The sequence below is a fragment of the Terrapene carolina genome, unplaced genomic scaffold, assembly GCF_002925995.2.
Source record: "Terrapene carolina triunguis isolate 2854851 unplaced genomic scaffold, T_m_triunguis-2.0 Scaffold193, whole genome shotgun sequence".
Lineage (NCBI taxonomy): Eukaryota > Metazoa > Chordata > Testudines > Emydidae > Terrapene > Terrapene triunguis.
The window spans coordinates 9,596,619-9,620,501 of NW_020664544.1; the positions used below are offsets into that span (position 1 = coordinate 9,596,619).

General features: G+C 46.4%; 1 protein-coding gene across 1 annotated transcript; it reads right to left on the bottom strand.

Annotated features, from left to right (window-relative positions):
• Positions 1-117: 117 nt before the first annotated feature.
• EFCAB3 (EF-hand calcium binding domain 3) lies at positions 118-20,176 on the bottom strand. Its single transcript, XM_026654675.1, has 10 exons — positions 20,117-20,176; positions 19,953-20,024; positions 17,893-17,995; positions 11,022-11,095; positions 8,646-8,789; positions 6,701-6,772; positions 5,840-5,966; positions 3,913-4,124; positions 1,694-1,878; positions 118-303 (listed from the first exon to the last, which is right to left on the bottom strand). Exons 2-10 carry the CDS (start codon positions 19,993-19,995, stop codon positions 118-120), a joined length of 1,146 nt encoding a protein of 381 aa, XP_026510460.1. The 5' UTR covers positions 19,996-20,024; positions 20,117-20,176.
• Between the last annotated feature and the right edge of the window lie 3,707 nt (positions 20,177-23,883).

The following is a 23,883-nucleotide window of genomic DNA, read 5'->3' on the forward strand; positions in this document are numbered from 1 at the left end:
TCCCAAGTTTGGGAAACACTGCCATACCCCATTCCTAATGCCGTGAGCCAGCCAGTCCTTGGAAGAAGAGTGTGTTTGATTGGCGAGGATCTGATGGAGTGTCAAATTGGTTATCTCCTAAAATACCAGAGACAAAGGAGGGCGGAATTCTTTGGAAGGGGTGGTAGACTTTGTACTCACATCTAGTCGTATCTCATGCAAGTCTTCTATAGTCAAACGATGTCGCCTCTCCATCAAGTGAGGGCCGAGACTAAGGGAGGTTTTCCGGTCTCTGAAGTAATCAGGAGGTTTGAACGCAGTTGCCTGATTGAAAAAGACAGAAAGAGAGGCTTTACCAATGGTCCATCAAGACAGGCCTCTTGCCTCAGGCAGTGGCTGTGACCTACTGCTTTCAGGGACAACAAACCCCTCTCTAATGCACCTGGCTAGTTGTTTAGTGTCGCACGTTTGGGGAAATCCCTTCCTGCAGCAGTCAGGCTGAAGCGTGAGATCTGATTAGCCCTCGCTCAGCAATGGAAGGCTACCAGAGTATATGTACAAGGCAAAATTCTGCTCTCAGTTACACCGGTGTAAATCCAGACTCACTCCATTGAAGTCAATGAAGTTACTAGTCTAGATTTACACTGCAATATACAAGAGCAGGGTTTGGCCTATCTACTTTCAGTACTGTTATGCTCCAGGACTGTCCCCAAGAGGAGGAAGCACAGCCTGCTGCTCGGAAAAGATCTTTCAGTGTTGTCACGCACAACCATGATTTCCCATCAGGTGTCCACACATCTCAGGGTGTGTGTTGTGGAGGACAACAGAGAAAGTAGACACCCTCATTAAGTGTCTTGTGTGATCTGGGTCACTTGGTCATATCTTGAGATTGGGAAGTGAGAGACCAAGGCTGTTTTGTGGGACGGACAGCTGGCTGGTCTCTTCTGCTGCATTCATGGTAGGGTTCATTCCTTTAATCATCCCACCAAGACAATCCATCAGGCTATCATGTTATCATATATTCTTTAAATCTGTGGCAGCTGGGAACATGGGGGAATTCAGCCAGAATCTCCTGTCTCAAAGCTTTTAGGACAGGAATCAAACCCACACCCTTTTCAGCCAGCCTAATATGTTTAAGAGAAATCAAGGCTATTTGCTTCCCTGTAAAAGTGTATCCCTGTCTTACCTGGAATAGTCACCCAGAGGTATTGGGCTTTCTGGGCTGCAAAGGGGAGAGCTATTCTATCCACTTTACCTCTGGTGAATGCCAGGTATACAAACCACCAGAATTCCCCACTTTATGTAATCTCGAACATATATACAGCCACAGTATGCCAGCTGCACCAACTGCAGGTTAAACGATGCAGCATTCATAGATTCATTTCAAGAACATTTCTGGGAACAATTTTCCGGTGGCCACATTCAGAGATGAGTCTAAAAAGATCTAAAAGGAAGTTAAGTTTGTGTAATTTACACTTCCTTCCGTCACCCTCAATGTGTATATTACATCACCTTAGACGACTCCAGGCTTACGCAGAGTCACACCCCGTTGACATCACTGAATTTGACCCATTGAGTCCAAGGGAATGTAAGTGTTGAAGGGATGTGTGCTAACCCCACACATTTCAATGGGGAAGAATCTACAGCAGAATAACTCAGACCCGCCCTTGTGTGTCATCTGTTATTACATAGATTAACTGTTTCCTTATCTTGCCTCGCGCAGCCAGTTTCTTTTATGGAAAAAATGGTTTTCAAACGACGATATAGGCTCTTTCCTTCTCTGCATCTCCAGCTTCTGCAAGTCTTTTTTTGGCTTCGGTATTGTCATTCCATCCCGGTTGGGAAGCAATGGGAAGATGGGTACCTGAGCATAAGGACTGTCGGAGGGGACACTGCTTGCTAGCAAAGGGGAAAAGAAAAGAATGGATATCACTAATTGGACACAGTACCCACCATCTGTTTTCTAGCCCTTGGCTCTCCCATTCTATGACCAATCCAACAAGGCAGGACTACACATTCTGAGATCTCCCCTATTCACTTTTCCTCCTTTTTTTGTACCGTACTTTCCGTAAAACACATGGAAAATATGGGCCAGTAGCCTCTGATTTTGGGTGCCCAACTTTACAGATCTAGTACCTAATTTTCAGAAGTGTTGAGCCCCCACTATTCCAGCTGTAGGCAAAGAGTTGTGGGTGCTCAGCACCTCAGAATAATCAACCCACAAGTGTCTAAAGTTGGGAAACCATAAACGGAGACATCCAAAATGAGAGGCCACCTTTGAAAGTCTTAGCCATAGGTCCTAAGAACTAGAGATGGACTCCTTGGTAGCCCATGAGCTATTATACACCGAGCAGCCACCAAGTTATTTAAGGTTCCCTTGTGTGTTGGGATTATTATTTACGCAGGATATTATCATGACACTAATTTAATCATAAATTGCTTTATTAAATCCAGAGGCCAAAAGGTACTTATACAATTGCTCTAAACATGCCTACAAAGCCTAAATAATAAGCAATTTACTACATCCGAATGTAACAAAACATTTATAAGCATTTGATCAAGATACTTACAAATGGGCTAACACCCAAGGGTGCTTAGACCCATCTTGGTTTGCTCCAATGTGGTCAGGCAGGTATTAGCAATGAACCCTTGAAGAGTTTACCTTTTTTATACCCTTTAAAAAACGAGTGATGTCATTGCCAATTACTGACTTCAGGTAAAAGCCAACTGGAGACAGTTCACCCTTATTTCCAGTCTGAATCCAGATAAGATTACAACCTCCTTTCTCCCCAAGGCCTTTCCTCCTTATCTCTTCCCCTCCTTCTTGCTGACACAGTTTTTCCTTTGTACCTGGGTTAACATAGGCCCTGTTTTTTGAGATAACACTGGTATGTGGGGTGGGAAGGGCCATGTTGGCTCTTTTTAAAACAGATCCTTTTTGTCTTATTTAAAACCAGTCACCCGTACTGGTCAGAAGCCTTTTTAGAAACTTCCCCTTATCTCATTAGTTATTCTTTGAGCCAGACGCCGTCCCTACTTCATTCCTTCGGGCCTTATAACTCTTTACTTTCAAGGCCTTTCTTTACAACCCATATTTCTTTAACCAACCTTAAGCTAACTTTAATTCTCCCCTTTTATATTTATTCTACATGGTGACCGTGCTGATAATATATGTGTCAACTATTTCATTCCTCATGAAAGAAAGGAGATCTACACAATTTACTGTGAGTGACTTCCCATTTTGGTGCCATCAATGGGTGGCATCTGGGAGAGATGACTCCTTTTTCTTTTTTAACCAATCAAGAAAGAAGCAAATCTAAAGAGCCTATCAGAGCCCAGAGGTATATTTAAGCCCCACTGAGGGAAGAACTAAGTTCAAGGTGCCCAGTGCAGCTCAGAGAACAGATGATCATATTTTGATCATTTGAAAGGTGTCAGTCTGGTGATTCACAGGGGTGGAGCTTATTTTGTGGGTGGAGCCTGGAAGAGTACCATCCTCCCCATTTGATTACTCAAATAAGTGATCTGGAACTGGCAAATCTGGGTTCTAGTCCTGGCTTGGAGGCATCCCAAATCAGTGGCCACTTCTATAAATCTGAAGTGATTTGCCCAAGATCACCCAATGAGTCTGTGGCACAGCTGGGAAGAGAACCCAGGCGTCTTGCACTTTCACTACAAGATTATGCTTCCTCCTATCACTCATGTCTTTGAGGAGTCCAAGCAGTGGGTGGGTGCAGGTAGCAAAAAAGATTTGCTAACCTCGGCCCTGATCCAAAGCTCAAAAGTCTGGTAGGGAGAGAGGACTTCTCCTTACTGGCAATGGACACAGGATGCTGCAGTGAATAGCTGTGACCCCCAAATGGGCCTTCTGCCTCTTTGGCACCTCCACTGAAATTCCCACTCAGACACACAACTGCCACGTGCAGTTCTTACCCCTGAGGGTTTCCACGTAGGCTTCCAGCTCTTTGTCATTCATCACTGAGATGCGGGCAGCACCTGCAAAGGCAGACATAGGAGTGACTCTGCCTCTCTGAGGAGTTGGGGCTTTTCGGAGCGTGTGGAGCCCCTTCCCATGGTCCTTTAAGCTTCCAGCATCTATCCAGGCCCTCCTGCCAGTGGACGCCAGGAACTTCTGCCGGTAGTAACTAGAAGACGAAAGATGGCGCAGTGTCACCAAACACTCTACACCCAGGACAGCTATAACCAGCAAACAGCCTTTTTCACCTTCTTTAACGGGGGCTAGCAAAGCGGGGAGGGGAATGGAGCTTGTGTCCTTTTCCTGCTTTATGTTGCATAGAGGAGGCTGGGGAGGATTTGAAAGGTTTTTTTTCCCTATTTTTAATTTTTTTTTTAAACTTTAGCATAAATTCAGCTCTTATGTCTCCTTGGAGACTCTGTGGACAGCTAGAGAACTGGTTGGATTATGGTACCTGCAATATCCAGAAACTGAATCCTGATTCACTGTGAGAAGGAAAGGATTTCTACTCAGATAGATTAATGCTCTTTGGATCCCATTGGGATACCCTGGTGCACACTGAATAGCACTGTACCCTGTTGATTTCAGTAAGACTGCTCATGGTAGAAGCAGGGGCGGCTCCAGGCACCAGCGAAGCAACGCGTGCCTGGGGCGGCAAGCCGCGGGGGGCGGCCTGCCGGTCACTGTGATGGCGGCAATGAGGCAGCCTTTGGCGGCATGCCTGCGGGAGGCCCATTGGTCCCGCGGCTTCGGCGGTGGGGACGCTGAAGGCGCGGGACCGGAGGACCTCCCGCAGGCATGCCGCCGAATCTGCGTGACCAGCGGACCGCCTGCAGGCGTGCTGCCAAAAGCCGCCTGACTGCCGTGCTTGGGGCGGCAAAAAACATAGAGCCGCCCCTGGGTGGAAGATACGGTTCATTGAGAGGAAAAGTAACCGACTCTAGCGCCCTTGTTTTTCAAAGCATCTTAAAACACTTGGGAGAAGGGCTCTCTGTCTTAAGGATTCAGCTCCCCGCCCTGCTGATAAAGGGCAGAGAAAGTTCTGAGCCCATACCACCAAGTCCTCCAACCAGACCTGGAAAGGCAAGACTTGACAACCGTACTCCTAAGGGTGACAAAAACTTTTCCAGGCCTTCTCTACTCACCATAAGGAAGCAAAGCACAGCACCTCTTTTTCTTTGTAGGTCACCTTTAAAGATAGGTTGGCGATTCTGATTTAGCCCAGAGGTCGGCCCCCCACTACCCACAGATTTCCTTCACACAGCCTGCAGCCATCCTCGTCTTTCATACCCTGCAAGGGTGTAGCTTGCCAAGGAGGAGCCAGCAGACAATGCTCCAGCTTGATGAAAGCAAACAGGCTGGGAGGCTTATGCGGTGATCTGGAGGTAAGGTCATAAGGGCTATGTAGAGAAGAGGGATGTGCTTTTTGGTGTGTGCCATATGGCAGATAGAACAGGTGTGTTTTTGTTCTCCAGGGGGCAGAGGGAGGAGGTATGAAATATATCTACAGGGCCCTGTTTTGTCCTCATTTATATGGCTGGCCTTGTCTACACAGGTACACTGCTCACTTATGTGCCTAAAGGACTGGGGCCAGATTTACAAAGGTATTTAAGTACAGAAAGATGCAGATAACCACTACTGTAAATTCCACTAGGCGCCTAACTAAGTGAGTTAGAGGCCTAATTCCAATTGACTTCCAATCAAGTTAGGGCCTAACTCACTTAGATGCTTTTGTTAACCCCATTAGGTGCCTATCTGCATTTTTAGGTGCCTAAATACCTTTGTAAGTCTGGCCCTGAGCCCGCTGTTTGACTCCGCCGAGCCTATGAAATGGAGATCTCCTTTCCCCTCTTTGGAGACCTTGCTAGAGCTTTTAGCACTCACCTGACTATTTCAAGCAGGGCCTTCCTGGGCAGAGCCGACATTTCCACCAGCTTTGACAGGACCTCAAAGAGCAGGATTCCCGTGGCGTCGATGGAATCAAAGTCCTCCAGGCTGCCTTTCTCGGGGGCTGGGGAGGAGATGCACGTCAATCAGAGCGCCCACCCCACCAACCCATCTGCTTCAGAGACCGCAGTCAGCGCCAGTGACCTCCAACAAGGTTTCCTCTGGGCAAAGTATGGTGTACACACGTGTGGGAGTATGTCTCCTGCCTGGTGCACTGGGGCAAGGGGTACTTCTCACTGCCCTCTCCCATCGCCCAAGGAAGCATAGTATCTCCAGAGAATGCTGCTCCCCCTCCGCTTTGGAAGAGGCAGATTTGGTTCCGGTGTTCCAGGCAGAGAGTCTCAGATTGAGTATGTGGAGCACAGCTTTGATTGACCTCACCCTGGCTATCTGAACGCCGCTTATATGCCCTATGGTTCCTGGGCTCCCCGTCATCACTCCCCTTTCATGGTGGTTCCTGCCCATGAGCCAGGCTACCTTGGGGAGCTGTGCCAGTGCTTGCACTCTTCTCTGTGCCCCCAGGCCTCAGCCTGGCGCTCAGCAGCGGCCTCCTCCCCCTGAGCTGGATTGTCAAGGCTTTGTACAGCTGTTTCGAACGGGGCCCAGCTGTGCGCGAGCTCATTCTTTGGGGGGACCCCAGATGCTGATGTCCGAGTCCACGTCACGTGAACTCCAGATCGCCCCAAGGTTCAGGTAACACCGATGCCTCTAGGTAAGTGGGGTTCTCTGGCCACACACTAACATGGCTGGGGGGACTGTGGCCAATCCCATTGGCTGAGCTGGGTTCACCGCACTCACCTACAGCCTGGATGAAGCGCTTGTTGTCGCTGACAATGGTCAGAAAATCAGAGAAGTTCACTTTCCCATCTCCTGCAAGGTAAACAGCATTTCCCACTGATCAAGCGCCTTTCACCCCAGGGACAGGGTAGTAATGGGCCTACTCCAGGCCAGGTTGGCTACAGCCGCCTTCCCCTTAGTGCTGGCGGAGAAGGGGCTTTGTTGCTAAGATCCACGCTAGACAAGTGCATAATACCTCCCCCACTCCACTGGTTGTCATCAGCATGGGTCTGTGTAAGTTCTGAGGCCATGCTGCTCACGGGAGCCTGTGTCAGAGAGTGAGAGCTAGGGCCCTACCAAAAAACGTGTCATGGACCGTGAAATCTGGTCTCCCCCCGTGAAATCTGGTCTTGTGTGTGCTTCTACCCTATACTATACAGATTTCACACGGAGACCAGTGTTTCTCAAATTGAGGGTCCTGACCCAAAAGGGAGTTGCGGGGGGGTCACAAGGTTATTTTAGGGGGTTCGTGGTATTGCCACCCTTACTTCTGTGCTGCTGCCTACAGAGCTGGGCGGCCGGAGAGTGGCAGCTGCCGACTGAGGGCCCAACTCTGCAGGCAGCAGCGCAGAAATAAGGGTGGCAATATCATATCATGCCATCCTAACTTCTGCGCTGCTGCTGGTAGCAGATCTGCCTTCAGAGCTGGGTTCCTGCCAGCAGCCGCCGCTCTCCAGCTGCCCAGCTCTGAAGGCAGCGGCGCGGCCAGCAGCAGCGCAGAAGTAAGGGTAGCAGTACCACAACCTCCCTTACAATAACTTTGCGACCCCCCCACACACACAATTCCTTTTTGGGTCAGGAGCCCTACAATTACAACACAGTGAAATTTCAGATTTAAATAGCTGAAATTATGAAATTTACAATTTTTAAAATCCCATGAAATTGACCAAAATGTACTGTGAATTTGGTAGGGCCCTAGTGATGGCTGGCCTGCTTCTGACCTGTGTGCATGGGAGGGCAGGGGGGAAGAACTACAAGAGGAGAAAACCTTAGTGAATCCCAGTTTGAAACCCGGATCAACCAAAGGGGCCAATACATTTTGGGCCCAAATGTGGCTTTAAGCCACTGGCTGCATTGGAAAGGGCTGAGGAGGGGTCTTGTATGTATGAGTCAGTGTTATCACAGAGGGACTTGCTTTGGAGGCTTGCAGAGGGGCGGTTCTGGGAACAGAAAGACTCGGGTTCTAATCCGGGCTCCTCATGTGTGTGCGAGAGATGTGTGCTAATGGTGTCTGCTGTACACCAATTGTTTAGAGTGTCAGGGCAGCCGAAGGAAGAATTCTTGTGGACTCAGCCAGGATTCCTCTTGAGAGGGCTGGCACAGCTGCTGGGCAAACTCATAGAATATCAGGGTTGGAAGGGACCTCAGGAGGTCATCTAGTCCAACCCCCTGCTCAAAGCAGGACCAATCCCCAGACAGATTTTGGCCCCAGATCCCTAAATGGCCCCCTCAAGGATTGAACTCACAACCCTGAGTTTAGGAGGCCAATGCTCAAACCACTGAGCTATCCCTCTCCCATCACCCATTCACATGGTGCCCTTCACGGTGCTGCCTGATGAGGAGGCGGGGCATAGTCCCATCCCCCCTTGGCCCCTACCCCTTTGGATCAGCATGTTGCCAGCCTAGTGCACTCCTCGCCCATCCTGGAGCTAGCCCTATGCACAGCTGCCCCCCCCTCCGCCCACCACTTTGCCCATTTCCCCTGTAAGAACCCTGCTTTCACACTGAGCTGGTCTCTCACTTCGTAACAGACCAGGCACTCCATTGCTCCGGCTGGAGTTAGCACAAACCTCTGCCAGGCAGCAAGTAGCATGGCACCAAGGGAGCACAACGCCACACACTCACAAACACAGACCCTTGGAACGTACCACTGTGGACTAAACCTGGGATGATTGTGTACACTCACCGTCCACATCAGCATATGACAGCTCGTCGTAGGCCTCTTGTTCGGTTAAACTAATCCCCAGCTTCTTTGCAGTCATCTCCAAGCCTTGTAGGTCAATACTGCCATCTGCGTCCTTACTGAAGAAACTGTAGGCCTGGTGGAAAGCTGTAGGCACGTAGGGAAAGTACCACCAGTTACGTCAGGTGGGATGTACGACCTTCATGTACTACCCTCTTTGGAAACCAAGGGGCATAATGCATAGCGCTTTTTTTTTTATGCCAACACAAAGATTCTTCCCTGGTCAATGAAACAATATGGTAAGAGAATCATGGAACCAGAGGAAAGGCAAGAGGATCTTGTGGTTATGGGACTCGTGTGACCTGGGTTCCGCTCCTAGCTCTGCCACAGGTTTCCTGTGTGAATTCACTTATTCCCTCTGTGCCTTAGTCCCCTATCTGCAAAAGAGGGAGTGACACTTCCTTTTAGGGCTGTCGATTAATCGCAGTTAACTCACACGATGAACTCAAAAAAAGGAACCGCAATTAAAAAAATTAATCACAATTAATTGCCATTTTAATCGCTCTGTTAAACAATAGAAATACCAATTGAAATTTATTACATATTTTTGGATGTTTTTCTACATTTTCAAATATATTGATTTCAATTACAACACAGAATACAAAGTATATAGTGCTCACTTTATTTTTTTTTTTATTACAAATATCTGCACTGGGAAAATGACAAACAAAAGAAATTGTATTTTTCAATTCACCTCATACAAGTACTGCAGTGCAATCTCTGCAATCTACAAATGTAGATTTTTTTTGTTACATAACTGCACTCAAAAACAAAACAATGGAAAACTTTAGCGTCTACAAGTCCACTCAGTCCTACTTCTTGTTCAGCCAACCGCTCAGACAAACAAGTTTGTTTACATTTACAGGAGATAATGCTGCCCGCTTCTTATTTACAATGTCACCTGAAAGTGTGAACAGGCATTTGCATGGCACTTTTGTAGCCGGCATTGCAAGATATTTATGTGCCAGATATGCTAAACATTCGTATGCCCCTTCATGCTTCGGCCACCATTCCAGAGGACATGCTTCCATGCTGATGACACTTGTTAAAAAAATAATGCATTAATTAAATTTGTGGCTGAACTCCGTGGGGGAGAATTGTAGGTCTCCTGCTCTGTTTTACCTGCATTCTGCCATATATTTCATGTTATAGCAGTCTCGGATGATGACCCAGCACATGTTGTTCATTTTAAAAACACTTCCACTGCAGATTTGACAAAACGCAAAGAAGGCACCAATGTGAGATTTCTAAAGGTAGCTACAGCACTCGACCCAAGGTTTAAGAATCTAAAGTGCCTTCCAAAATCTGAGAGGGACGAGGTGTGGAGCATGCTTTCAAAAGTCTTAAAAGAGCAACACTCTGATGCGGAAACTACAGATCCCGAAACACCAAAAAAGAAAATCAATCTTCTGCTGGTGGCATCTGACTCAGATGATGAAAATGAACATGCATTGGTCCGCACTGCTTTGGATCGTTATCGAGCAGAACCTGTCATCAGCATGGACACATGTCCCCTGGAATCGTGGTCGAAGCATGAAGAGACATATGAATCTTTAGCGCATCTGGCAAGTAAATATCTTGCAACGCCGGCTACAACAGTGCCATACAAATGCCTGTTCTCACTTTCAGGTGACATTGTAAACAATTAGCGGGCAGCATTATCTCCTGCAAATGTAAACAAACTTGTTTGTCTGAGCGATTGGCTGAACAAGAAGTAGGACTGAGTGGACTTGTAGGCTCTAAAGTTTTACATTGTTTTATTTTTGAATGCAGGGGTTTTTTTGTACATAATTCTACATTTCTAAGTTGTACTTTCACGATAAAGAGATTGCACTACAGCACTTGTATGAGGTGAATTGAAAAATACTGTTTCTTTTGTTTTTTTACAGTCCAAATGAGCACTGTACACTTTGTATTCTGTGTTGTAATTGAAATCAATATATTTGAAAATGTAGAAACCATCCAAAAATATTTAAATAAATGGTATTCTATTATTGTTTAGCAGTGCGATTAATCATGCAATTAATCGCAATTACTTTTTTAAAATCACACGAATAATCGCAATGAATTTTTTTAATCGCTTGACAGCCCTACTTCCTTTGTCTGTCTGGTCAGCTGCGATTGTAAGGTGTTTGGGGCAGGGATTGGGTCTGTACAGTGCTCAGCACAAGGGGGCCCTGACCTCAGGTGGGGGCCGTCCCCGCAGTTGCTACTGCAGTAGAAATAATAAGGATTTAACAAGCTAAAGAATAAACCTTGAACAGTCTTTTTGTCAACCTGCCTTTCAAGGTGAAAGACAGATAACTGGGGCATCATTACCTTCTAGTTGGTCCCTGGTCAGGTTCTTTGCTGCTTTGCACTTATTCTTGTCTAGGAGGATGCCAGATAACTCCCTGCCATACAACATTCAAGAAGAAAGAAGGACAATTAAAAGATGCAAACCGACACTCCTCTGCAGATGTGCAGCTCCTGTTGATGGAACAGCAGCTAAGTGCATGGATTCGATGCAGGGGGCCAAACGTCTCTCTCAGCTACACTGGTGCAACCCTATTGACTTCAGAGGGGTTGCATTAATTTAACAGAGAAGAGTTTATTATCCGATTCTGCTCTCACATCAGTTGTACACAGATGTGACCACCACTGAGATGCTGTGGGGTCACTCCGGAGACACTTCTAGGGTCTGATTCTGCCCTCTTATGCAATCCCCTCAACTTCCTCAGGGCTGCACAACGACTTTGGCATTTACGGGCTGAGCTCCCCAAAGGACTGAGTCTCCCACAGGAGATGTGGGTACTCAGCTCCTGGGAAAAACCAAGCCATTAACCTTTAACTCTGCCACTGCTGGGCACCCACCTGTGAGCTTGCTCCCTCTCCTCCCCTGGAAAGCAGTGGGGAGAAAGCACCGGTGGGGAGGTAGCTGATTTGGGGAGCCCCAGTTTTGCCAAATTATAGCGTTAGAAAGAATGAAATTCCAAGATCACATGATATCTGTGAGGAATTTCCATAAAAGGTTAAATTAATCCCCTGGATAAACTTCAAACTGCTGAATATGGATCCCAATGAATAAATGAGAAGCAGTAAAAGACCTCAGCCTGCATCACCCAAGCAGCCACAGCAGAACCTAGCCCAGGATATCGCGACACTGAAAGAATTCCTCACGGGCCACCTGGATTCAATCTCCAAAGATATCCGTGGCCTCTCTAAAGAGGTGTGTGATGCAAAATCCCCAAATGGCTCACTTGGAAAATTAGCTGCCAAAGGCTGCCCTTGAAACCAGTGAAATTAAAGAAGAAATGGCCTCCTCAAAGCTTAGACTAGACAAACTGGAAGAAAACCAGGATGACTTAGAAAAGAGAACTTGAAGAAACAAACTTCACCTGTTGGGCATTGCTGAGGGTCTGGAGAAGGTGGATATTATCAGCTTTCTTCAGAAGCTGGTCTCTGGCATATTTAAAATCCACCCTCAGCTTCCCCCATTAGACGTTGAAAGGGCTCATCGAATGCCTGGTACTAGACGGTGGGAATCCGACAAGCCCAAGCCCATCGTCTTCAAGCCGCTGAAGTTCAATGATAAACTAACGTTAATGAATGCTGCTAGGAAAGCTAAAAACCTTATGTACAAAGGCCACAAAATCTCTTTTCCCTGACTTCTTTAACAAAAAGAGGGCTGCATTCAATGGCATAAAGCAAATCTTGAGGGGGACCAACATCGGATACAGCATCCAGTACCCATTCACCTTCCCCATGGATTCAGTACAAAGCAAACCTCAACAAGTTTAAAAATCAGTTTGTTTTTCTAGGTATCCCAGTAGACATGATAATAGTCACTTACACAAACTTCCAATTCCTAGCAAATAACCAGGTAGGCTGAACTCTTCAGTTGGTCGCCTTTAAAACGGAGCAATAACGAATGTATAGCAACGCAATGCACAGAGTAACCATTTAACACTAAGCTGGGGGATATAGCACCATCTACTGTCTGAAGTATTATCTGCACAAATCATCACAACTTGCACTGCTAGACAGAATCTCTTCACCAGCTTTGCCTCTGATGGGTCGTGTTAGGGGAACCACAAGTCCCTTGTGGAACAGTCAATATTCCCGACATGTAAAACAGACTATAACCTAACCTTAAATAGCACTAGTTATTCAATTTGTGCAGGGCATTTGACATACTATGAATATGAAACTTTTTTTATGTTGTATTTTTCATATTTAGATTTTGTACTCATTTGTATTTGATTTACCAAACCAATTGTAAATTTTCATATGATGAGTCTGTATATATATATGCATACGTAACTATATATCAAAACTTCTGTAGGTAGGAATACATTATACATGTTCTTAGAATACCCAATGATATTTACAGGGTAAGATTTGACTTAAAATATGCATTTAGAGATGTTTAGGATATTATTAGATAATATAGGGAGGGGAGGAGAGATAGAACTGAAGCCATCAGGATCTGAACTTGCCCATTCTGGCTTATTTTAAGTCTTACTTTTTGTTGTTTTCTGTTCCAAAGTATATTTGTAAGACACATGATGGTTAACTACAGATCTTTTTGTATACCTTACACACTTAGGGTATGTCTACACCCAGCCGCTAGTTCGGCGGCTGGGAATCGAAGTTCTGGGTTCGACTTATCGCGTCTTGTCTGGACGCGATAAGTCGAACCAGGAAGTGATCGCCGTCGACTGCGGTACTCCAGCTAGACGAGAGGAGTACCGCGGAGTCGACGGGGGAGCCTGCCTGCCGCGTGTGGACCGAGGTAAGTTCGAACTAAGGTACTTCGAACTTCAGCTACGTTATTCACGTAGGTGAAGTTGCGTACCTTAGTTCGATTTGGGGGTTTAGTGTAGACCAAGCCTTAGAGGCTCAATTGAAGGCATAAATTAATTTAAAACTAACTAGTGTCTAATATGTATAAATATAGACCTTATCCTGGAGATATGGTTTTACAATATCAATGGGGAAATATGTATCTTTAGAATCAGGTTTTATATCTTAATATATCTTTTAAATTTTGCCATGAATTTTCTTAGCGCGTGCTCCTGGAATGTGAGGGGACTTAATCCACTTTCCAAAAGAAATAAAATCCTGTGACATCTCGGATCAAAAAAGTGCCAGGTAGCTTTATTGCAGGAAACGCATCTAGCAGAAATAGATGCCAATAGAATCAAGAAGATGTGGGTAGGTTTTGAGTATCATTCATCACTGAATTCTAAGAGCAGAAGCACATCCATCTTAATTCATAATAGTATTAACTTTTCAATGTATACAGTCTTGGTTTGATCCTGAAGAAAGAAATGTTCTTCCTGAAGATGTTTCAACTCAAAAAAGTTTATTCTAGGAAGCATTTGCAATCCAAGTGGAGGTAATTCTGAATTTTTCAAAGACATTGCAGACATTCTTTCTAATAAGAAAGACACTCCTGTAATACTGGGAGGCAATTGGAATACTATGCTAGACAGATGTCTGGACAAATCCAATTACGTGAGACACAGCACTCGAAGCACAATGGGCAACCCTCGTTACTAATGAATGAACTTGATTTAAAAAGTGTATGGAGACTAAGACACTCCAAGGAGCATGAATATACGTATTTATCTGCAGTACATTCTTCGTACTCTAGAATTGAATTTTTCTTGTGTCTTCAGAACTGATTCCAGCATGCCTGGAAGCACTATTGATAATTTCAGATCAGGCTCCAATTATACTTACCATAGATGCTGGTTACACCTCATTAAAGTCTTCGCTGGAAGCTGAACACACTGCTACTAAAAGATGCAAAATTTAATTGCACAGCTGATTGTGTCATCTCTCACTTCATACAAGAAAATAAGCATTCAGTTACCTCAGATACGTCTTTTGGGAAGCTCTGAAAGCTGCTGGAAGGGGTGAATGCATAAGGTAGGCCTCCCAAAAGAAGAGAGAAGGACTCAAGTTACTAGACTTTTCGGCCAAGGAAATAGTTGAGTTGGAGAAAACACACAAGACGGACCCAAATAATGAAAACCTCCTACATTATCAATGCCAAATATAAATATAATGAATGCTTATCCAGCCAAGTTCAAATGTACACTCAACAGGGTAAAACAAAGGTATTATGATTGGGGAGATAATGCAGGTAAGCCACTTGCCAGAAGATTTAAGATGGAACTAGCCAACAACATTTCTTCCTTATTACAAGAAGACGGGAGGGCCATCCTGGAACCAACAGATATAAATAATCAATGTAAGCAATTCTATCAAGCTTTATATAAATCAGACAACCAATCTGACTCTAATCAATTAGATCATTTAATTGAAGACCTGCCTTTTAATACCCTAACTTCAGAACAAGTGTTGTTTATGGGCAAAGCTTTCTCAACACCAGAAACTGAACAGGCTACAAAAAACATGAACTCCAGCAAGGCCCCTGGGATGGATGGCTGCCTTTCTGGCAGATTTCTACAAAACATTCTGTAATCAGCTCTCTTCTATTCTTTCAAAGGTCTTCACTGAAACATTCCAAAAGAGAACCATGTTTCAGAACACGAAAACTGCTTTAATTACTTTCATATTAAAGAAGAACAAAGATGGTCACAACAGTGTCAACTTCCGTCCCATATCTCTATTCAACACAGATTGCAAACTAATTGCAACAATTTTAGCAGCCACATCCCATCAATTACACACGCAGATCAGGGTAGTTTCCTGAAAGGAAGACTGGCTGCTGAGAATATGAGAAAAATTGCTCACTTGATCCAGCAAGCTCAGTTGTCAGATGTTCCCTCCATAGCCCTATCTCTAGATGCAGAGAAGGCCTTTGATAGGGTTGAATGGCCTCATCTAATGGCTGTCCTAAAAAAATCGGATTTGGATCAATATTCCTGAATTGGCTGAGTGTATTATACAACTCTCCCCTCGCTGCACCATCGACGAATGGAATTATTTCTCCCATATTTCAGCTAGAAAGAGGGACACAACAGGGCTGTCCCCTCTTGCCTCTCCTTTTTTATCTCTCTCTTGAGCCACTGGCAGGCAATGTACATGTGTCCGCAGTCACTGAAGGTGTGATTATAAACAGAAAAGAATACAAAATCAGTTTATATGCTGATGACATTTTTGTACTATTGACGAATCCATCCTCATTAATCTCATCATTATAGAGTGTAGCTTACATTTCTGGAGACCTCTGTTTTTTGCATTCACTGGAATAAATCACAAGCAACGAATGTATCCAAAAGACCAGATCCTTCTCAGTCTCAGCATTTTCCATTTCCAAGATGCAAGGAAATAACTTATTTAGGTGTTTTGTCCTAATCTTCCCCAAATTGTTTCTATAAATATGGACTACATATAAAAACAACTGTCCAAGGATGTAGAGAGGTGGCGTCTCCTCCCTATATCCTTACTGGGGAAAATAGATATAGCCAGAATGAATATCTGCCATATATTGATTGTATATCATTAGCCTGTTGCCTTTCAAGGTCTCTCCCTCACTCTTTGCTCAAATAAATAGGCTTATCATGCAATTTATACAAGATAAAAACCAGCCTCACTTGTCACACAAGACCCTTAAAAATACCGGGCAACTGGAGGTATGGGGTTGCCAGATCTGTATCTATATTATCTAGCATTCCAAATGCGTCCTATTATATATGCTCTGCATACACACCGGCCTGGTTTGAGATAGAAAAAAGCTTAGCTGTGCCATTTGGTTCCCTCTCTTCTTTTATATACCTTAAGAGGCTACCCACATCCTTAGGGAAAAGTCCAATCTTTGCATCTACATGGAGCATCCTGCAACGCACTAAGATGATCACAGCATCCGAGCTTACTAATTCTCTTCTCGTACCACTATGGGATAACCCGTGCATCAGGATCAAGGCCAACTCCATGCTTAAGACAATTTGGATAGAAAAAGGATTAACCAAAATTAAAGATATAACACAAGATGATAGACTGGCCTCCTTCGATTAAATATGTAACAAATATCCGCTTTTACTGTTTCACAGGTTCTTCTTTCAGCAGCTGTGCTCAAGGATTCATGCCAGAATAGGGGACAATTGGTCCTTTTCAACTCTTTCACCTCTAGAAGAGGATGTTAAGAAATATGGAAACAAAAGTCATTTTGTAGGAATTACTTAGATGGCTTAATGCTTTGCGGTACCCTCTCAATCTCAGTCTCAAAGGAAAATGGGAAAACGAATGTATCCTCCTAGGTTTCCGTTGTGAGAATAAAGGCTATCTGTATTAATGCGCAAGATACTTCAAGTTCTTTATCCTTGTGATTCTTCCGGAACAAGATATTAAACAGGCGCGACTGGACTCCAGAACATGTGTTTAAGGCAACGCACAGCGAATACTGGATATGCAAACAGCCACGTGCCAACCTTTCGCACATCTTCTATACCTGTCCAGAAATGCACATGTTCTGGAACTCCATATTTAGTGCTCTCTCAAAAACTTTACATGCTCTCTTTCCTTCTCCAAGCCTGTGTATTTGAGGGATGATGAATGAGTTGGTGTTACCAGTAAGAAGTGGATTGCAGTCACTATTGTAGTGCCCAAAAGGAGTTAATTTTGAGAAATGGAAATCTGCAATTCCTCCTTTATTTACAGACTGGCTTAGTGACCTCCCTCCTACTGCATTAATGGAAAAAATGACTCTATCTAATAGAAACACTTCGGAAAAGTATGAGGCTGTCTGGTCACACATGAAATGATTGCATACTTTTGCAGTTGAGTATATATTAGTTCCTGTTACTCATAGGTTATGTTCTCATTTATCTAATTAGTCACTTTACTAACTGATGCCCTGCATGACCTGTATGAGTTCAGGGTTCCCCGCCCCCGCCAGGTTTTGCAAATAATGAAGGTTAAATTTTGTTCCTGAGAGATTATTTCTATCTGGTGCGTGTATTTATATATGTTTTGTTTCGTTATGTGTTTATATTTTCGATGAAAACAAGAAGAAAAAGAAAGACAGAAACTCAGTTACACACACACGGTATTACAGCCACAGGGGGGCACGGGCGAGTCCAACGGAGCCAGCTCCTTCAGCTGGAAAAAAGGGTAATTAATGCTGATTACTGCATCAAGCGTGCTGGGTGTTTTACTGGCAGGAGTGAAGGCAGGGATCCTGCTCAGAGGACCTGGCAATCCATGGTGATGGCAGCCCGGACGCCTCCACACTCACCCGCTGGTCTTTTTTGGCAGGGGTTTCAACATCATCTTCTTCGGCAGGGATTTCAGAGTCATATTGGTCTCAGAGATGGGGCCAAAGGTCGTCTGAGGTTTCTCTGGGGTGTAAGACAAACATGCGGAGAGTGGGTCAGAGGCTCTTCTCCTCCCTCCTACTTTAAACTTCCTTTGATCCCAGAGCTTGGGACCGGAGACCGCTTTAAGGAGGAGGGTGGCAAGAGGAAGGCCACTATACAGACGCAGGAAGGAACCCCTGAGTGATGCGCTGCTATGCAAGCACTTAGCTGCTTTGTGCCTCCATTTCCCCATCTGTACAATGGGGATAATGGCACTCTCCTCCCTCACGAGGGGGGGGTCATGAGAGAAAATATATTAATGCCTGGGAGGTGCTCAGATTTTACGGGCAATGGGGCTAGATAAGGGGTGGGGGGACTAAGAGCTAGTTTCCCTGTTCTTTCCCAGCTACCTCACCTCATGGATCGGGGCCATCAGCTCTGTGACTTGCATCCAGAATCATGAGGTACTCCGAGCTCTCCAGAGCCTTGACTTCCCCCCCATGAGATACCGATCTCACTGGGGCTTCTGCCAAGCAGCTAAACCTGCCATGACACACCTGAAATATGGCCTCGGTACTGCCCCACCCTGACTGACTAGTGTCTCAAGTCCCCATTGTTGTGCAAGAGGTAGCGTAAAAAAGGTTAAACGATGGTTAACGAAGCACAATCAACTTCGGGATGCCCAGGAAGTAGTAATCGCCACAGGCTTCATTCAACTCACCGGCCCCCAACCCGGCTCAGCCATGGGCATTAGACCATGTGATTATGACCTCACCACACCATGTGCCCAGACAATCCGTAACCCCCAGCAACACTTGTGAACCAGAGAGGCTTTCTGCCTGTTTTACGGCATGCCTGAGAGACAGACAGCAGAAGCCATTCAAGAGACACCAACCTCTACCCACACGTTACCATCTCTAAGCACGTCACTATGGGGAACTGCCGGAGAGCGATGGAACGGTGATCAGGGAGCGTAGCAGCAGACAGAGTCCGAAGGGTACCCAGAAGTCACCTACTCCAGGACAGGCCCAACAAAGAAAGTAACAGAACGCCACTAGCCGTCACCTACAGCCCCCAACTAAAACCTCTCCAGCGCATCATCAAGGATCTACAACCTATCCTGAAGGATGATCCCTCACTCTCACAGACCTTGGGAGACAGGCCAGTCCTCGCTTACAGACAGCCCCCCAACCTGAAGCAAATACTCACCTGCAACTACACACACCACACAACAGAAACACTATCCCAGGAACCAATCCCTGCAACAAACCGCATTACCAACTCTGTCTGCATATCTATTCAAGGGACACCATCATAGGACCTAACCACATCAGCCACACCATCAGGGGCTCGTTCACCTGCACATCTACCAAAGTGATATATGCCATCATATGCCAGCAATGCCCCTCTGCCATGTACATTGGCCAAACCGGACAGTCTCTACGCAAAAGAATAAATGGACACAAATCAGACATCAAGAATTGTAACATTCAAAAACCAATAGGAGAGCACTTCAATCTCCCTGGACACTCAATAACAGACTTAAAAGTGGCCATTCTTCAACAAAACCCTTCAAAAACAGACTTCAACGAGAAACTGCAGAACTGGAATTAATTTGCAAACTTGACACCATCAAATTAGGCCTGAATAAAGACTGGGAGTGGCTGGGTCACTACAAAAAGTAATTTCCCCTCGGTTGATATTCACCCCTTCTTGTCTACTGTTGGAAATGGGCCACATCCACCTTAATTGAATTGGCCTCGTTAGCACTGACCCCCCACTCAATAAGGCAACTCCCATCTTTTCATGTGCTGTGTATTTATACCTGCCTACTGTATTTTCCACTCCATGCATCTGATGAAGTGGGTTATAGCCCACAAAAGCTTATGCCCAAATATATTTGTTAGTCTCTAAGGCGCCACAAGGACTCCTCGTTGCTTTTACTATACAGACTAACACGGCTACCCCTCTGAGACTCTTTAATAAAGCTCTTGCTCACCAGGTCTTTGGGTCATTGGCTGGGCAGCACTCACTCCTCGCATGAATTGGCTCAAATTCACCTTCCCATCGGCTGTAAGGGAAAATGTGGCTCAGGCATTCGCCCAGTTTTCTGGCACCGACGCGAACGCTACCACGGAGCACAGGGAGACCTGAAAGACTCACCATCCACCGTCACAAATTTCAGTGCCTCCTGCAGCTCCTCATGGGTTAAGTAGATCCCCATGTGGGCCAGGATGGAGTCCAGGTGACGAGGATCAACTCTGTCCCCTTTAAGTAGATAGAAGGATTAGGGGTTTTACTGTTTGCTTTCTTGTAGCTATGACAACCATTCAGAATCTTACCCATAATTTGAAACAGCAGAGTCCCCTTAGACCTTTTGACGTCACCTCTTTGAGATGTAAAAAATCTCAATTAAGGCCACTGGGGCCAAATCCTCCTCTCACAGACACTGGTGCAAATCAGAAGTCTCTCTACTGGAGCCAGATCCCATCAACCAGTATAGCTCCACCGAGTTCAATGGATCTGGCCCAACAGAGTTAAAATGGTGTAACACCAGTGTAACTGCACCCCAGCACCCAACCCACCCACTCATCTTGGGCCAAATTCTGCTCTCAGTGACGCCAGTGTGGGTGTAGACACTGAGAGCAGAATTCACACCCCCGTGAGCTGGTGGTTTGCTACATTTGAATAATGAAGTGCAATATATTAAGTGAAGGATCCTTTTGGCTTTTGCTGATGGTGCTGAAGGCACTGGTGAAATTCACCCCGGGCAGAGAAGAGAGCCAGTATAAATGCCATTTCAGTGCCACAAAAGACCTCCAGCTTATATGGCGCAAGCCCTCTGCTCATGGGCGAGCTCGACCCTTTGGGTATATCGGGAAGTGAGGTTCTTGTTCAGGCATGTTGATCTAAAGTGATTATTGGAGCACCTCACCATCTTTACTGTATTTATCCTCACAACATTAAAGAGACAGGGCAGTGCTATTATCCTCATTTTACAGATGGGGAAACTGAGGTTGATTTTTTAATTTTTTTTTAAAAGGGCCAGATTTTTAAAAGGCATTTAGGGGCCTACAGATGTGCACCGGGGCCTCGTGGGATTTTCAATTTTTAAAAAACGGTTACTAGGTGCCTATCTACTTCTTTAGATGACTAACTACCTTTAAAAATCTGTCCCTAAGTGCCTTGTCCAAGATCTCACCGGGAGTCTGGGGCCGAGTAGGGAATTGATCCCAGGTCTTCTGAAATGTGTGACTCCAAGCGTGCTGGAGCTGAGCGGAAGCCAGTGGTCTGGGGATCCGACAAGCCTGACTGACATGAGGAGCTCACCCTCCCATCTGTAGAGTCAGGGGTCCACCCCCCTGGACTGCATTCCTTCAAGAGGAATTCGGAGGGTTTTCCTAAGTGCAAAATCATTAAAACTGGGGCCAGTATTTTCACAAGAAGGGGCCTGAAGGGGGCCCAAAGGTCCAGATCCTCAAAGGTAAAATGTAGGTGTCTAACTCCCTTTGACTTCAATGGGAGCTCTGGGCATACGTAGCGTTGAGGAGCTGGGCCATATGGAGGAACCTAAATCAGCGGCCTAATTTTTTAAAAGAGCCAAACCACCACCTTCTGTTCAATTCCAGGGACAGTGCTGAGCACTTCTGGCAATCAGGCCACGCCCTTCAGAGGCTCAGACAGGAGCAGGGCTCAGTGGAAATTGCGGCCCTCTCGTGGGCACTAAGCACTCTTGAAAATCTGGGCCCAGCTGCCTCCCTTGGGGCAGGCCGTTCTGAAAACCTTGGCCTGACCTTGGAGGGTGGGGTCTTGAAAAGCAAAGCGCTCAGCAATGGCCTAACGCGGTGCCCGGGGAAGCCAATGGGAGCAGAGTCGCATTCAACACCGAAGGCTTTTAATGTGCACCATGGTCACGCTAGGTGACTGAGGACAGGTCTACACTGAACACGCTGTGTCGGCACAGTTGCGCCGCTGGAGCACTTTAATGAAGATGCTTTAAGTCAATGGGAGAGAGCTCTCCTGTCAGCGTAGTGACCATAGGCGCCAATTTCCCCTCTTTTCCCTGGGTGCTTGACGCCCCCTCTGCCCCCAGCCCTGCCCCCACCGTACCCCTTCCATGAGGCCCTGCCCCTGCCCCACCTCTTCCCCACCCCCATTCCAACCCCTTCCCCATAGTCCCCGCCCCAACTCCGCCCCCTCCCTACCCCTATTCCAGTCCCTTCCCCAAATCCCCGCCCCAGCCCCGCCTCCTCCCCTGAGCACCACGTTCCCTCTCCTCCCCCTCCTCCCGGAGCGTGCTGGCGGTGGCCAGGGGGGAAGCACTGAGAGGTAGGTGGAGGAGCAGGGACATGCACACTCACGGGGGGAGGAAGAGGTGGGGCGGCAGGGGGAGCGGAGCTTGGCTGCTGGTGGGTGCAGAGCACCCACTAATTTGTCCCGATATTTCGCTCTTTTTTTTTTGCTCCCCCCCCCATGTGTCCCCATATTTTCTTCATCTCATCTGGTCACCCTAATAGAGAGTGACTCGATGCTGCTCTCCAATGGTCCAGGTAAGGCCACGTCAGCAACGAATGCGAAGAGCACGTCTGTTCTCACTTACTTTCGGCCTGGGACGGTCTCCGCGTACTCATCACGCTCTTCATAAACGCCCTCAGGTCGACTGTCCCGTCTCCTGCGAAGGAAAGCACCACTCAGAGGCAAGGGCCGGACACGGCCATGCACAGGGAAGCAGCAGAGCGAGCGGGGGCTGGGATTCTGGGCTCTGTTCCTCCTGCTTTACATCACAAGGCCAGCTTCCAGCTCCCCGGCAATCCCTGCGGGCAGAGGGAATTGCCACATGGGGTAATGGCTCTATGCCACCCCCTTTGTAGCCCCCTACATAGAGGGCATAGGGTGGAATAGCTGGAGAGGAACGGTTGTGGCCCGGGAACCTGAGAGCTTCAGTTGTTCCCCGCTGCCCCCTGGAGGCCATCAGAGCTGGGTGCAAGTGAGAGCAGCCTCTGGGTCTAAGGGGGAAGGTTGGCTGAGGTGAGGGGAGGATGGGGTTAGCACCTTTGGCTTGCCGAGGCAGTAGCAGGAGGGAGCCGACTCTGCCCACCCCCACATGGGCAGCAAGAGGCCTCGCCCCACACAACAGGGCGCTGACAAGATTTCTGGCTGCACAAACAGAGCCAGAGTGGGAGTGGACATGCTCACTGTCAACAGGGCTGTGCTTCAGCGCCTCCTGGGTTAAATGGATCCCCATGTTGGCCAGCACGGAGTCCAGGTTCCCCACATCCACTTTGTCCTCTGCGAACAGAGAGGAGAAGATTGGACTCTGCACAGGCTCATTAGTCGTACATTAAAGAATCACCCTGAAGAACTAAACCAGGCTTTCTTCCCCTACATGCAGACAGGCTGGGGAGTGACATTTGGCAATATAAGGATAATATTAATAATAAAAACAATAACTCTTTGTTTTTTCTCTCTATCTTACACACAGAATAGTGAAATGAAACTTGTACCCATTCTGGGCGGAAGGGAACTATCATCAGCTATACAAGAGGGGAAACCGAGGCACAGCAATTACATTTTTATTCAAGGTCAGATACAATTAGGTGATTTGCCCAAGCGTTTGCAGCACAGGAAGAGAGAGATCCCAAGTGTCTTGGCCTCTAGACCTATCCATATGTGCAAATCAGTCCTTCCCCTCTCTGCACTACCTCCTAAGGAACACTGAAACCTTAAAAATATTATTGTAGTGCCTAGGAGCCCAGTCACGTCCCAGGACCCCACGGTGCTAGGCACTGTACAAACAAAGGGGAAAAAAGCTCACTGCTTTATGACCTACTAGTGTAACTCCCGCAAAGTCTAAGCGTTATAGCAGTGCTGAATCTAGCCCTAGGTATTGGTTATTTATTATGTTTGAAAACTTTGGTAATGTATCTTAG

What these genes read in the sequence shown, in the direction of transcription:
- EFCAB3 (XM_026654675.1), bottom strand. Translation starts at nt 19,995, where the DNA reads ATGCGAGGAGTGAGTGCTGCCCAGCCAATGACCCAAAGACCTG. An exon ending in GCCAATGACCCAAAGACCTG is followed by an intron (nt 17,996 to 19,952) that starts GTGAGCAAGAGC and finishes CTTACACCCCAG; the next exon opens with AGAAACCTCAGACGACCTTT. An exon ending in AAAGAAACTGGCTGCGCGAG is followed by an intron (nt 304 to 1,693) that starts GCAAGATAAGGA and finishes TTTTTCAATCAG; the next exon opens with GCAACTGCGTTCAAACCTCC.